The sequence below is a fragment of the Monosiga brevicollis genome, genomic scaffold (assembly GCF_000002865.3).
Source record: "Monosiga brevicollis MX1 MONBRscaffold_4 genomic scaffold, whole genome shotgun sequence".
Classification (NCBI taxonomy): Eukaryota; class Choanoflagellata; order Craspedida; family Salpingoecidae; genus Monosiga; species Monosiga brevicollis.
Genome location: NW_001865041.1, coordinates 1764018 through 1778718, shown reverse-complemented (window position 1 = coordinate 1778718; position 14701 = coordinate 1764018). Strand labels below are relative to the sequence as shown.

Genomic DNA, 14701 nt, shown 5'->3' with positions numbered 1-14701 from the left:
TTTTTTCGGTTTCTTTCTTGTTGGTGTCGCAACCAACAGTTGGCCCCAGTCTTAAGGACGAGCGCGGCGCTTGTCCGGCTGTATGGCTTTCTTTTCCCAATCCTCGTTCTTCAACCTACTCTTCTCTTCTTATTCAACTCTCTCGCTATTTCTCCCTTGTCTTGTTGCGGCGCCCGCCACGTGTTTCATCGCTTGCTTTGTTGTTGGGCATAACTGTGTTGAACTCGCAATAGTGCTCTACTGCGAACCAATACACTGCCTTTTTTTTGAGTTCTTGTTCGTTCTACTTCTGGGTCGTATCACACTTCCTCGCCATATCTGGTCGCCTGTCTTGAGTGCAAGCAAGCGCATGACATCATGCATCAATCCCCTCCAGGTCCGCGCTTGCCTGGCCCTCGTTCTTGCGGCTAGGGTGTTCTTCGACCCTTGTCGTCTGTGTGCATTTGGAGAACCTTGATCGTGGCAAGCGTTTGTGTATGTTGAGGTTGTATTTGAGTTACACGCATTCAAGTCAAATTGCGTCTAGAGCCGACATACACCATCGCATGCGCTCGTCATCTCTCCGTCTTTCTTCTCGATCGATCAGCGTGAATAGTGTTCAGGCTTGTATCCTTTATCCCCGTGGGGATCGGTCTAACATGTAATCAATAGCAAATTAACTATCAAAGTGCATTTTGTTCAATTGTCGTGATGATTTGGACTGACTCAACTACACGCCTGAGCAGCCAATGAGCTGAACACCGCGCTGTTCACATTTGCGCTCAGCCGCGACCGTGACGCGAAGACAGCCCCAAACCTCAAGGCGCTCCAAATGCGGGCACGCCCGCAACAATGCGTCGACCTTATCATCATCCATCTGAAGCTCACGGGTGTACGAGAGATTCAAATTCTACAGGCATTATTACAACGAACATGGCCATGGGTGTTGATGGACCACAATTAGGAGGGAATGAGCGCGCACAAGACAGGGCCTCAGAAGTCAAGTCGGGCTTGCACTGCGCGAGGGAGTGAGCCACCAGCGCCAACACTTACGCGCAAATTCTTTGCATGCGCTGTCAACAAGTCCAGCGTTTGACTTGTCACTTTGTCCACACTGTGCAAGTTAAGGCTTTGAAGTGCCGCAGGCTCCTGCAGCAAATGTCGAACACCCTCGTCCCCCAGCTCAATACAACGTCCAATGTCCAGCTCTCTGGAAATTGGAAACGAGCCATCAAGCAAGAGGGCAAAGCAAAGTTAGGAGGGTTGTCATACCCAAGGAGGTTCTTGATCCTTTGCGCATGCCGACAAGAGTGTGAATGTTAGGCCACGTACTTCAGATGAGCGCGTGTCGTCGCCCAGTGTTGGCAGTCCTCGTCTAGAACCTCGTGAAGTTTGGCCATGCGCAACGTCTCCAAAACAGGGCAATGGTCAGCTACGGCTCGCAAAACGCCCCCAGTCACTTGCAAGAGCCTAAGTCATGACCGTGTACACACCCGGCAGCAGCAAACGGAAAACATGACATGAGCATAAAAGTCTGCAATGTCACCATCGAGAACCAAAAATCACATGGGGGTACATGTCGTGACAAGAACAAACCCAGAGACATCGAGTGCTTCGAGGTGGCCACCAACGGCCATGAGCAAAGGCAATAGCTGCGGTACCAGGCCCCGAAAGAACGCACGCCGCACAACAGTGCACAAGAATAAGATCATGGAGACCGGCTGGCCAAAGTCCCCAATTGAAGCTTCAGTCTTGAACAGGTCACTCACCCCATCATCCGTCACAAGCTCGCAACTGCGAAGCCCCAACTCCCGCAGGGAAGAAAGCGAATGCAAATGCACTAAATCGGTATCCGTCAGGAGCAAGAGCGAGTCCAATCGGAGGCGCGACAGGTCTGTGCTCAAAGAAAAGAAGAAGAAAAACAAAAAACAGAAACCACAGACAGAGAAGTCAGAGAATACGTTGCACCGTCAAGATCTTGGTGCCGCGCAGCCAGTGCATTTGCGCAAGCTGGTCTCCTGAAGCGGCCGAGCCATCGGCTGTGGAGAGTAGGCTTGTCTTACGCTTCAAACGACCCAAGGCTTCGACGAGACGGGGGCCAACTTTGGCGTTCCACCCGAAGCTGAATGTGTGGAGCTGGGGAAGCGCAGCCACGGTCTGGGCAACAGCCTCGTCGCTCACCTAGACACCCAGAACAGCCCCAACGGCACGGCAAACCGGTTCTAAGACTTTCCACCCTACGCTTCATACTCCAACAACGACTGAAGCGATGCCCCTTAATTTGTATTCCAAAGGCGAACCTTATGAGCACCGTTGAGGTTCAACTCGGTTAGATTCGGCAGATAGTCGCCAAAGTTTTTGACCATCTGCGAGCCACGCGATCGGGAGGAAGCAGAGAAGAAGAAGAAGAAAGGAAGAAGAAAAAGGAAGAAGGAAAGGAGGAAGGAAAGAAAGCAGATGAGAGGTCGAAAGCAACGCACGCACTGCCATGATCACACCCGAGCATGCACGCCAACAAGCTGACTGACCTCATCCGTAAGCTGGCCGGCGCATCGGATGTCGAGGCAGGTGAGATTGGCGCATCGCATGTACAAGAGACGGTACGCGTCAACGTCGATGTCAGCGGCGTCATATAGCACCAGCTGCTCGCGCGTGGGTTTGAGCAGCGGCTGAAGCGTCGTGGGTGACAACTGGCGGTTGCGACACATCAGCTGACAGATTCGGTCCAGCACACTTTCCGCAACATCTGCAGACGTGCCAACCATGTCAATCATGATGACCATGACAGCCACAAGCATCGGATCCGGATGATAATGCTGGGGCAAGCTGGGAAAGAGATGCAATGACTGCACCACGTACCGCCAAAATCATCAATGTACTCGATGTATTTGCAAACGACCCGCACACACATTTCCTCGAGACTGACGACGTCACCGCCCAGCAGCTCATGCAGCAGAGTCCCGCTGCGCGCTGTCAGACATTCAGGTGAGGGGTCATAGCCCCGGTGACCAAGTAATGGAGATGAACAAAAAGCCAAAATGCGCGGCAAGTTTGAGCTGACAGCACATCAGCACGAACCTTTATGGCGTTTTGCTTCTGCTTTGGTCAAGCCTGCGACGGTACCTTGCTGTGCAATCGCCACGTTGCGCATCGGAACGGAGAGTCGGAAGCAGGAGGAACATGAGCATAGTCCAGTACAAAATCGAGAAACAAAAATAACTGAGAAAAAAAAAGAGGTCTTAGAAGAAGAAAGAAGGAAAGGTCCAGTGTGCCAGAATGCAATGTGCCATAGACGCACCAGTTGTCGATCGCGGCAGGCTAAGCAAAGCATCTCGCCATGCGGCAAGCGACAACCACAGCGGCCGCAGAGACCAATGTTGGTGCGGTCAGGTCCACCATCGCTGTCATCGTCATCGTCATCGCTTCCATCAAAGTCATCATCGGACGACATTGGATCGCCACCCCCACGGGTGCGGCGCCTTTGCGCTTGAGCTTTGGCTTTGGCTTTGGCTTTGGCTTTGGCTTTGGCTTTGGCTTTGGCTTTGTCTTTGGCATTTACAGTCGTCTTTGCCTCGAGCGAGGCTGTACTAGAAGCCATGTCATCCTCCGCTGCACAAGCATTAGGACAGCAAACATTGGCACAACACGGCGTGAGCAAGCTGGTCCGCATCCAAAGCGCTATCTTCAGAAAAGAGCGTACCTGCGGCGTCTGAGCGAGCCAATTTCCCAGCAGCTGCCTTGCTCAAGGCCGCTTCCACGCGTCTAGTGAATGCCATCAGAGTTGGTTCGACACGTTTGTGCACAAGAATCAGAAAAGCCGCCCCAGCCGGAAGCACGGAGGGGGTGGGGATGACCTGTACAGACGCAAGGGTGCCAATCAGTAATCACAACGGGTCAATACAGTTCATACCGGCTACGGCGAGTCGCGTGGTCATCGTCTGGCTCGGCAGCGGTCAATGCACCTCGCGCGGCGCCCCGTAAGGCACCCCGCGTAGTCGGTGTATGGTTGAGAACGGCGGTGGATGATACCGCTGCCTCTGGGTCGAGCTCCTCAGCCCCTTGGCTTGCTTCTGGCTCCTGGGCGTCAGCTTCTTGGGTTCCATCTGCCGTGTCGTCCTCCTGATCGACGGGATTGCGTTGAGCTGGCTGAAAGCGCGCTCCACGCGGCGGCGCCCGAATGCCCTTCTCGCGCAAGAAAGAGGAGAGCGCACTCGTGGGTCCATTGACCTTGACATGCTGTGCAGTCGGCGCTGGTTCAAGTGTCTAGTAGCCAATATTAAAAAGTGGTGCAATGAGCATCTTCCCGCGGACCTGGTAGGCGGGCTGAAATCAATGACGCAACGTACTCTGCGTCGCACGCTGTTACTCAGGGATCGACCTGTTGCGATTCGAGCCACGTCCACACGGCGTTGCGCGGCAATGCGTTGTGCGTGCTACAAGCAATACAGCAGCAAATGGGGAAGCGTCAATGCAAGAGCTTATACGGGCAGACGACAAAGTTCCTATGCAATGCGCTGCACAGTCACGAACCGACATGTCAGCCTCGGCTTGGGCGGCGAGCGCCTGAGCTTCGCTGGCACATTCGGGGCAACGCCAGGCACCCGTCTCGGTCAGATCGAGCCCATTCTCGGCTTGGGCACATAGAACGTGCAGAGCCTATTGGCACAAATGCAGATTGAGTAGCGCCCTTGCTTTTGGTCTCATCAAACCACAGATCCAATTGCACACAAGCAAGTGCGCACGCAAAGTGGGAAAGGGAAGAGGGGAAAGGGGAAACACATGGGCATGATCATGTATGGACGGAAAAAGGTCGTGACAGGCAAGAGCGTCGATGACCCACCTTGTTGCAAGTGTTGCACACAAGTACATCCCCGCTTTGACCGCAAAAGGCACAACTGCCAGGGACCAGAGGCAGTTCTGGGGCTGCGGGTGCAGGTGCCGAGGCCGCAGCAGTTGATAGTTCAGATGGAGCGTGGGCTCTTGAGGTGTCGGGGTCCGATTTTGCCTGTGCTTCGTGTGTTGTGCTGGCTTGTCCCACTGTCTCGGCCCGGGTCTCCTCGGCCTCGGCCTTGATCGTCGGGCGCACAGCGCGACCAGAGTGATTGGATTTGACTGTTCTTGTCGTCTTGGCAGCCTTGGCAGCCTTGTTGGCTGTTGAAGCACCTGCACGCCGCTTCGAGCCATTTTCAGAGGCAGGCGGAGTAGCTGGCTGCGCGCGGCAAGCAGGGCAAAACCAATCAGCGTCTTCGGCCGCCATCTCAGCTTTTGTCACCTGGGCACACCTCGGATGGTACGCCTATGTTCAGCGGGCGATCAATGAGGCCCACCAGCCAACGTAACCTGGAAGTTCGGGTCAAGCAAGCACCGCACGTACCTTGGGACAGCCGTCGCAACACACGAGAGTGCCGCGGCGCAGACAGACCGCGCACTGATCGTCATTTTCGTCCTCTGACGCCATGGCAGCGAGCGTGCTGGAGCCCACGTCCAGCCTCGTTGCCTTGACCCCCAAAAAAAAGGAAAAAAAAAGGTATGAAAGAAGGATTGAAGATGCCAATGGGCTGCCGTTGGTACAGCACAATCTACAAATTGGGCAGCAGAAATGTGCTGTACGAATGTCGATCACGCCGCGTGGTGGGTGGGGCCCCTCCTCGCTCCTCGACGGCAGCCAGAGAGAGAGTGAGTGTGTGAGTGAGAGAGAGAGAGAGAGAGAGAGAGAGAGAGAGAGGGTCTGCAATCTCTCAGCGGAATCAAACCGTCCGAAGGCGAATTGTCAGCATCATACCTGTTGTAAAATTGAAAAGTTTAATTAGGAGGATGATTTGAAAATTTCAGATTCTCTCTCTCTCTCTCTCTCTCTCTCTCTCTTTTTTTTTTTTTTTTTTTTTTTTTTTTTTTCCGTTGCGGTTGAATGGGCAGAGCATCGCTTGGACTGCTGCGGCGAATAGGAGCTGACCTCAAACAAATTAAAGCTGCGTAAGGGATTCAAGCCTTTGTCCAGGCGCCTGGCGCACCCTGCTGCCTCACCGCGGATTGGCTGATTCTTTGAACGCCGAATAGTTCGCAGGTCGGGTTGGCACACTTCAGCAGGTCACCATGGCAGTGGCCGAGGCTTGGTGTGCGCTGAATGCACAGCTGACCAGTCACGGCCATGATGCCATCAACCGGCTTGATCTGGCAGGCTGTGGTGGTCGCATGGCCAAGCTTACCGTGCTCTCCGAGTCGGCTACCCATCAACTGGTGGACACGGTGAAGCAGATTCTCGCGACTCGGACCGACCAAGCCGCCGTCATAGCTCAACTGCAAGAGCAAAACACTCTCCTGCAGCAAGATCTCGACAGGGGTCGAGCCCAGCAAGATAACGCCGCCCAGTTGGCTCGCGACTACGATGACGTGCAAGAGCGACTGATGCACGAGCAGCGCCTGCGGGATGCCGAGGCCCAACGGTTTGCCGCCCAGATGCAGGCCAGGGATGCAGCCATGGTGCACCACGAGAGCAAAATGAAAGCGGCCCAGCAACGCATCGATAGTATCCGCACGGAGCGCGACCAGATGCGTCAATCGCATGCTGATCTCGTTGCTGAGCGCGAGCGACACCAAAAGCGCCTCGACCGTCTTTTTGAGGAGCTGCAGCACCGCAAGCTGCATGCCAAAAGCGCCATCGACCGACGTGTTCGCGACGTCATTGACCTCTATGATGGTCGCCTGCGTCAGCTGCAGCAAGAGTTGCGTGTTGCCCGCGACGCTTTGGATCGTCAGGCTTTGGCACCATCCCCTTCGTCGAATGTTGCACGTGACGCCGATGACTCTGCCCGCTCAATCGATGCGCGTATCGTGCACCTGCAGGCACAAGTCGACCACCAGAGTGAGCGTCGCCTGGCCCAAGAGCTCGCTTCCATGTCCCATGCCCTAGGCGCCGCCAAGGATGACAATGACCGCTTGCGCGCCGCGCTTCATACTCGTGATGAAGAATTAAACATGGCAAAGATGCAGCTCGAGAGTCTCCCCTCCCCAACTGTTTGGCGCCAAACCCAAGCTCGCTTACGGCGCCTGGAGGCACGCCAGACACAGCAAGCCACATCAAATTCACCATCCACCAAGAGTCCCGGAACCGGAAAAGATGGGCGCGAACATGACCCCCAATACTATCGCCTTCACCTTTACAATCTGCGCTCGCTCTCCGCCTCGGCCGCGCGTCAGCAGCTGGAGCGCCTTTGCCGGATCTGCGAAGTTGCCCCTTCACGCCTCGAAGCCACCCTGCGCCAATGGACTTCCGTCATGACGGCGTTGCCCGCTTATCTTGCTCACATGGCCAAGCTATCTGCCGTCATCAATGCATACCGGGAGGTTGTAGCCGGTCGTCAAGCCCACTTGGACCACGATGCTCTGGACCAGGCCCTGCGTGCCGCCGACGAGCGTGGGACTCTGACTCTCAGCGACCTGCAGCCCTTGGATGTGCCCCGGGCCGATCCAGGCCTGGCTGGCATCGTGGCGCGTGGTCTACACGAGCTCATGGGACTTCGTGCCACCGTCTCCAGTTATCATGCTGCGCTCGGCCGCGTTGCTCATATTGTCGGCCTCGATCCAGTCGCTGCCAACTCTCAATACACCGAGGAGCAGCTCGATGGTTTGCTTGCACATGTCACCGATCTGCGTGCCACGGCCAGCCAACTTGCAGCCGTACACGCACATTGGACGCAAGCTGAGGCAGCATTGGCGCAAGGTCCGGCACACCCCCAGGACAGCGCCGATCGAGTACAAGCGACCCTTCGTCATTGCATGCAACTGCTCGGGGTCTCATCTCTCTCGCAACTTGCCCCTGAAATGTCCCGCTATCACGCGGAAAGTCGAGCGTTGTACAATTTGGTGCGCATGTTACACGTTGAATCTGGCTTTTTTCACTCCGCCTTTACGTCGCCCATGGCAACCATTGAGGCCGTGCTGGCTCATCTACAGCAGCATGGACAGTCGGGCACCATTCTCGCCCGTCTCCAAGAGGTTGGCTTGCATTCCCACCCTGGCTTGTTTTGTTGGAATGTTTTAGAGGAGGAATGGGTGAGCTAACGTTTTGCTAACTGATGCTGGTGACCTGGTGGCCTTGATGGCGATGGCTGTGTCTCAGATTGCGGCCTGTGCAAATGCCGAGCAGCTGGTGCCACACTTGGAACACATGACAACTGCCTTGGCATCGACCAAAGCGCAGGCTGAGGAGTACCACCGCCATTTGTTGGCGGTTCAAGAGCTTCTCAATGCCCCCAGCCTTGACCAGACCCCTGCCAACTAATGGTTGCATTGGACCAGACTGCTGCGCTGGCTCAGCACAGCGCCAAAACCCAGCAGAAGCCCACGCGAGAGGTTGCTGCAGTCGCAACGTCGACTTCAACCTTGACCGTGGCTCCAACCCTGTTCACCAAGGCCAGCCAAACTGATCGGGTTGCAGTGTGCTCGACAGCCGTGCAAACTGAAGTACCGTCGATGCCTGAATCTGTAGGCACGAAGGATCTTTGTACATCTGGCCCGGTGCTGCCCGCCTCCCCTGCAGAGACCGGCGAGGAGGTGCTGCGGTTTCACACGTCCGATCTCGATTCCACGCCAACCACTAAGGTCCACTCTACACCCCACGAGCGGCTGTCTCATCTTTCGGCGCGCGACCATAGCAGTGACCTGAGTCCTCTTAATTCGCAGGCTTCCAGCGTGCATCTGGCGAGCCGTGAGTGGCTAGCTCATTCGCAGGGCAACACGCCCCATATGTCGGCGCTCTCGACCCCCGCCAGCAGTGTTGGCCTCGAGTCGGATGATCTGTTGACGGACGAACAAAGCGGCAGCATCCAAAAAGACGAAGAGCGGCCGCCTATTGCAACACCGGCAATGGTCGGTGCACAGACTAGCCCGACTGAAGCCTCTTTGGAGGCAGATCGGGGCGATGACTTCACAGGCGATAGCGCTCACATGGCCGCAGACTTGGACGATGACTTGCTTGCTCTCGAGGCCGAGTTGTTGATGTCAGCTTCAGAGGCTACGGCCACCTCAGCACGGACGCCCACAACAACGACAGATGGTCGTTCTTCGCGCCTTGCCGTTTTTGCAGATGTTGAGCCTCCAGCCACGCCCACCACACGCGCAGTGGAACCTCGGCAGCAGACATTATCTCCTGTGGCGCAGCTGACCCGTGGAGAGCACGCAATAAATACCAGCAAGCAACGCTCGCTCCCCCAGAGCCCCTTGGTCCAGACCCTACGCCTCAACAAGCTAGCACCTGGAAGCGCCGCCAAACAGTCCCCACATCCACTGAGCACTGTCACCAACAGGTGTGTTTGCATGGAATCCTAGAAGACCGGTCGTTGGTGAATCTCAGTGCGTGATGGTCAGCGTGCTCATGCACTTGATGTTTGTACTCAATCATATAGTCAACATATCGCCCGTGGCCACACCACAAGTTCAGGCCAGCACAGTCACGATCAGACAGATGCCTCCCCAGCCAAGCTGGGCACCTTTCGCCTTCTTTCGCCGTTTGATGTGTAAGTCTAATCCTTGTTTATGTGAGCTGTTCGACTCAGCGTGCGATGAAGTTGCCACAATTGCTTCCCGCTGGGTTTCGTGATAATCCCTGCCAAGTTCGTGACTCATGTGGTTTCTTTTCTCATGCTGATCGGGGACGATAGCTCCATCTTGCCGCGCTGAACAGGCCGTGGTATCACATGCACCATGTCAACCCTGGTGAATGTGTGAGGTTGACTTGCCAAGTAACATTGTGAATGTAGGCGAAGATGCTCATGATTATAATTATACGAACCATCATACTATCATGATATTCGAAGAATGAGATAATCACGGCCAGCGCGAAGGCTGTTTGCTACAATGATTGTCAAATCGTCGATTCGTTGTCTTCGATAAAAGCAACTAAGGGGAAACCTGGTGATAGTGTGGGTGCGCGGGCATGGCCATCGACTCTTGCGGGCTGATAATCAACAGATTGCAAGGCTTGGCCTCGCACAAAAGAGATTCAAGACTCGGGTTCTCAAAAGAAGTTGTGTGGAACTACATGAGCAAAAGGCAAGAGTTCGGGTCTTGCCTGGGGCTTGTAATACCCGGCTGGTGAGGGTTGGGCAGCCAGGCTTGTCGCTGCGCGCGGACAGGCATCAAGAGAAGTCTGAGTGGCTAGGCTATCTACGCGAGTACACGAGGCGGACGTCTCCTCGGTTTTAGACAAAAGGCTTGTCATTGCGCCCTCAGGCTTGTGGATAGGCTCCTTTGCAGCTGCTTGTGCGTGCATGCGCTCGGCTTCTGCAAGCTGGGCCTTTGCCATGCGCTCAGCTTCTGCAACCTGCTGGGCCTTTGCCATGCGCTCAGCTTCTGCAGCGCGCCTTTGGCGTTGCTGACCGTTGACAAAGCGCCATCGGTGCTGTAGTAGTGCCAGCGCCCTGTGCAAGGTGCCAACATATGAGTGAGGCTGGGTTGCGCAATCTTTGAGCCACGCGGTTGATTCGCTAGTTGGACCGTACCGAAGACGCGCTGCACGCAAGCGCTGCGCAACGCGCATGCGCCAGGCCGCTTGCAGACTACATGCAGCCTTGTACAAGACACCTTGTTGTGCGCGCTGAAGTGTCTCAAATTGCTCGTAGGTAAAGAACAAGCGCGTGCGGCCGACTAGCACATCACCGTCACTCGCACCAAGCTGAGCCTGTAGACGAGCAGCTGCCTCTTGCAAATTGCACGGCACGGGTCTGCAAGAGAGCATGGGCGCAAACGGTCGTGAGCATGGCTCACGAAACGACATGCGCTTGCACGACACAAGCTCACCGAATCAAGACAGGAAGTCGGGCTTGCAGTTGCTGCAGCGTGCACATCACTGGACGTCCATGTGCAAACACTTCAAGAGATTGGGGCACGCCGGCGGCTTCGAGCTGTGTGCGGACCTGGTACAGATGCGTTGCGTCCATCAAAGTGAGGCGAAAGAAGCGACTCTGGCATGACCACTCTTCTGTTGCAGTCAGCACCAGCATACCGTTTCTGGTTCAAAGTGCCACGCGGCACAGGCATCGTTTGAAGACATGCACCTGGTGATCATTCACAAGTGGCATATTAGGGTCATTTACTAGCAATACAGGGCTCAGGTCAAACTGGATGGTCTAAATCACTTACCGCAGATAGTGGCTTTGCACGGAGCTCAGATGTTCAAACAACTAGTTGAAGGCCCCGCATGGTGAGCAAGTCCAAGCGCGCATTCGCATTTGCATCCACTGACACAAGCAGTGATGACTTTCCGGTCGGGCGCTGCTAACGCACCTGGCGGAGAGACTTTTTGTAGGCCGAAGATACAGTATCAACGCGCCGTTGTCCAACCTTGGAGGTTGGGGCATGCTGCATGATGGCTTGCATTAGGCTGCAGCGTGTTGATGCCAACAAATCGACTAGGCCTGAAGCGGAGACGCCATTTGCGTGGTGAGAAAGAATTTGACTCTGTCATTTGGGGTGGGACCTTCTGCTCAAGTCTTCTGCTCAACCATTTCTGCTGATTGAACTCCGCAGAACAAACGCTCGCTCGCATGGCCTGGATTTGCATGGACACACCTTGATAGGGCTTGGCCTTGTTTTGAGCAGGCATGTCTAGAACGTCATAGTGAACACGGCCGGCGTAGTGGCGAACGGCAAAGGTTCCATCACGGCTACGGTCTTCCTGCAGCCAAGGGCCTGCGAGCCCGCGAAGACGCTCGGCAAAAGCTGCTTCATTCGACGTGGCTGCAACGCGCTTCAGCCTGGGCGCACCCATGACAAATCCGCACAGGAACCAGCAGCGGGCCGCAGGGTGAATGTGGCGTTTTCCACAAGAGCTTGCACAGCACAGTTTTTGGATGCAAGCAGCAACGCACCGGCTATCTTCGTCGAGCAAGTCTAGGATACCTCCCCGACCGGCCAGCAACGCCATGCAAGTTTCTTGCTTGAGCTGTGCTGGAAGCTCACAGATGCCCTCATCACGCAAGATCTGCGCTTGATTCTGTTTGACCAAACCGTCTTCAGTGAGATTATCCGCCCCATTGGGCCAGGTAACAAAGAGAGCATATTATACTCAAACCCACCTCAACCAGCTGATGCAAGTAGTGCTCTTGCAGTTGCTCATTGGCGAGATTAATGCAGAGCTGATCAAACCCATTGGTCTGACAGCGCTCAAAGCCAAAGATGTCCAGCAAGTCTTGAGTGTATTTTTTAGGACAGAGAGTGGAGAAGACATGGTGTATGAGAGGACAGCCAAACGTGTGCTCAACCCTTGCTTGCCATGCTGTCAGCAAGCTTTTGTAGACCAACCGATTGATGTCGCCTCTTCGGCCGCTGCGTGAGCCGGGCGCAGGGTGCTGTTGAGGCGGTCAGTGATAAAGCTGAAGAGAAGCTGGTATAGCTGTGTCTGAAGGCTGCTGATGACGACTCGAGCTTCAGCGACGGTTCGAGGCGACACAAAGGAGTCGCCTCGAACAATCATGGCGTGGTGATAAATGTAGATGGAAAGCTGCAACCCAGGTGAAAGGTCATTGGTGAGCAGGCCGTCGTCATCGGTGAGCTTGCCCGGCGAGGAAACTACAAGATACGAACCTGATGCGCATCAATCTGCAACAGCTTGGCAGCAAGCTGCACGAAGCGAGCGTCGACGGGAGCTTCAAGGGTTGCCAGGCGGATACAGCTGAGTGACACGATCGCCAGGAGCGTCTATGCTCAAGGAAAGCACAGACCCGTGCAAAGTGAAAGTCAATGCAAAGTGAGTGGGTAGAGAAAGCTTGCACTGTTTCTGTGCCTATTCCAGAGATGGTTTGACGTGGCGTGTACCTGAGCTACGCGGTGGACCTCGGTGGATCCAAAGCCCACACAGCCGAGTGCAGCCGTCAGTTCAGCCCAACCAGCTGCGCTTGCCTCACTTGCAGGATGCGTTGGGGGCACGATCGTTTGCTGGCTGTCAATATCATCGAGAGTGCCGCGTGAATTTGCACGTCAGCGTACATGGGCCTGCGTGCACTCATGGCGACGTACCTCCAAATGGCATCAGCATCGGCTTTGGACACAACATCTGAGCCCCAGGGCGCAAGCCCTTGCTCGTAGGCAGAGCGTAGTTGATGAAAGCAATGAAAGTTGTGCTCCCCGGTTTGCTGGTGGACCACACGACTGGTCTCCAGCAGATACACCTATGGGACGAGCAATAACATAGCCGGCACCAGATGATCACATGAGTCAACAAAGAAAGAACATGATACCGTTCAGTGGTGCCAGACAAATGTGCCAGCCTCTTGTCGAGGCTTCTCGGGTGCGCTTCGGGTGGAGTTGTACCTCAATAGACGCGCTGGATACTTGGGTTTGGTCGTTGCAGTGCAAGCGCAAATATTTGCCAAAGCGACTGCTGTTGGGGTTATTGACGGTGCGCGCGTTGCCAAAGGCCTGGAAGATAGGCCCGGTTGCTGCAACCTGATCTTGAATTGTGCTAACATTGGCGTCTGCTCCATTTTTTGTGAAGTCGCCCGAGAGTCGCTGTGCAATGTAAGTTACGAGGCGGCTCACCGAGTAGGTCTAAATCAGGCCAAGCCAGTGTGTGAGGACAAGCCTTGTTATGGGTGCCAGGGTGAGTCAGGCCGAGACTCTGACCTTGCCAGCTCCGGATTGACCGGAGAGAATGATAGCCTGGCGAGCATGCGAGGCTTGAAGCTGGCGTACGGCGCGCTCCGAGACTGTGTACAGGTGCACAGGAACGGTGTCCACTGGCAACCCAGGATCATGATGACACAGAGTTGAGGTAAGCATGTCGTTCCAGCGTCGCAATGATTGGCCGTGGCGAAATTGTGTGTGACACCTACACGAAGAAGCTTGTGCGTACTGCAACTGGCGATTGGCATCGCTGTCGTCAGCCTTATCTGCCTTGTACGGGTTGATGGCAATCACCGTGGGACCTGAACCATGCGGTCGTTTTTAGGTGAGAGGGATAGCAGCCAGCGCGCAGGGCCATTGGGTCTGAAAGCTGCAGCGCTTCAATTTGGCCTCACCAGCAGCCGTATAAATGTGCCCGCGTCGAAAACGGGCTTCCAGGTGCTCCACAACTAAAGGTGGCATCAGCGAGTCGATGACACCAGTGAGACGGGCTACCCTACCATACTGCCTTGCCAAATAGCGGGGATAGGCAAGCAAACTCACTGTTGTTCATGTGGCGCGGGGCAACACGAGTGAGGTCTTGCTCTTTCCAGGCATTGGCTTGAACGCGAGCTGGTGTGGCATCATGACTGGCGGGTCGAGGGCACCGCTCAGGTGTGGCTGGTGACACCACATTGGAGGTCTGTGGCGTGTGGCGCTCCTTCAGTGGCTCGCGACGGACTCGCGGGCGCACGGGAGGCTTGACCATCGATCGTGCCTTGGAACCGGGCATGATGGCTCGACTGGGGAACACAGCGACACAGCAACTGGCTCAACTCAAACTTTGCAACGACTGATTTTGAATTTCCGCGGGAAAACGAAGGTCTTCGGTTGTCAGAAATCCAATGTCAGATTTGAATCAATCGTCAGATGTGGTGCCACGTCAATCAACTGCCTTTTGACTTTTTATTTCTCTCTTGACTCTCTCTCTCTCTCTCTCTCTCTCTCTCTCTCTCTCTCTCTCTCTCTCTCTCTCTCTCTCTCTCTCTCTCTCTCTCTCTCTCTCTCTCTCTCTCTCTCTCTCTCTCTCTCTCTCTCTCTCTCTCTCTCTCTCTCTCTCTAT

General features: G+C 55.2%; 3 protein-coding genes across 3 annotated transcripts; 1 reads left to right on the top strand and 2 right to left on the bottom strand.

Moving 5' to 3' along the window:
- Nucleotides 1-582: 582 nt before the first annotated feature.
- Nucleotides 583-5437, bottom strand: MONBRDRAFT_23671 (uncharacterized protein; the record flags this gene model as incomplete). The annotated part of the gene is made up of 18 exons (XM_001743728.1): nucleotides 583-633; nucleotides 797-889; nucleotides 1033-1189; nucleotides 1312-1449; nucleotides 1576-1631; nucleotides 1749-1873; nucleotides 1941-2160; nucleotides 2280-2345; nucleotides 2508-2725; nucleotides 2839-2949; nucleotides 3058-3106; nucleotides 3278-3588; nucleotides 3680-3833; nucleotides 4009-4242; nucleotides 4326-4412; nucleotides 4510-4635; nucleotides 4820-5188; nucleotides 5354-5437. 18 exons carry the CDS (start codon nucleotides 5435-5437, stop codon nucleotides 583-585), a joined length of 2649 nt encoding a protein of 882 aa, XP_001743780.1.
- Nucleotides 5438-6072: 635 nt separating this feature from the next.
- MONBRDRAFT_23670 (uncharacterized protein) lies at nucleotides 6073-9498 on the top strand (the record flags this gene model as incomplete). Its single annotated transcript, XM_001743974.1, has 4 exons — nucleotides 6073-7974; nucleotides 8099-8209; nucleotides 8278-9284; nucleotides 9384-9498. The coding sequence occupies 4 exons, from the start codon at nucleotides 6073-6075 to the stop codon at nucleotides 9496-9498; spliced, it is 3135 nt and encodes a 1044-aa protein (XP_001744026.1).
- A 696-nt stretch (nucleotides 9499-10194) lies between these two features.
- MONBRDRAFT_23669 (uncharacterized protein) lies at nucleotides 10195-14371 on the bottom strand (the record flags this gene model as incomplete). Its single annotated transcript, XM_001743727.1, has 18 exons — nucleotides 10195-10397; nucleotides 10648-10700; nucleotides 10777-10892; nucleotides 10982-11033; nucleotides 11119-11159; nucleotides 11263-11393; nucleotides 11548-11732; nucleotides 11847-11971; nucleotides 12054-12166; nucleotides 12280-12478; nucleotides 12562-12649; nucleotides 12699-12760; nucleotides 12793-12916; nucleotides 12994-13145; nucleotides 13288-13524; nucleotides 13600-13712; nucleotides 13809-13901; nucleotides 14143-14371. The coding sequence occupies 18 exons, from the start codon at nucleotides 14369-14371 to the stop codon at nucleotides 10195-10197; spliced, it is 2316 nt and encodes a 771-aa protein (XP_001743779.1).
- Nucleotides 14372-14701: the final 330 nt, after the last annotated feature.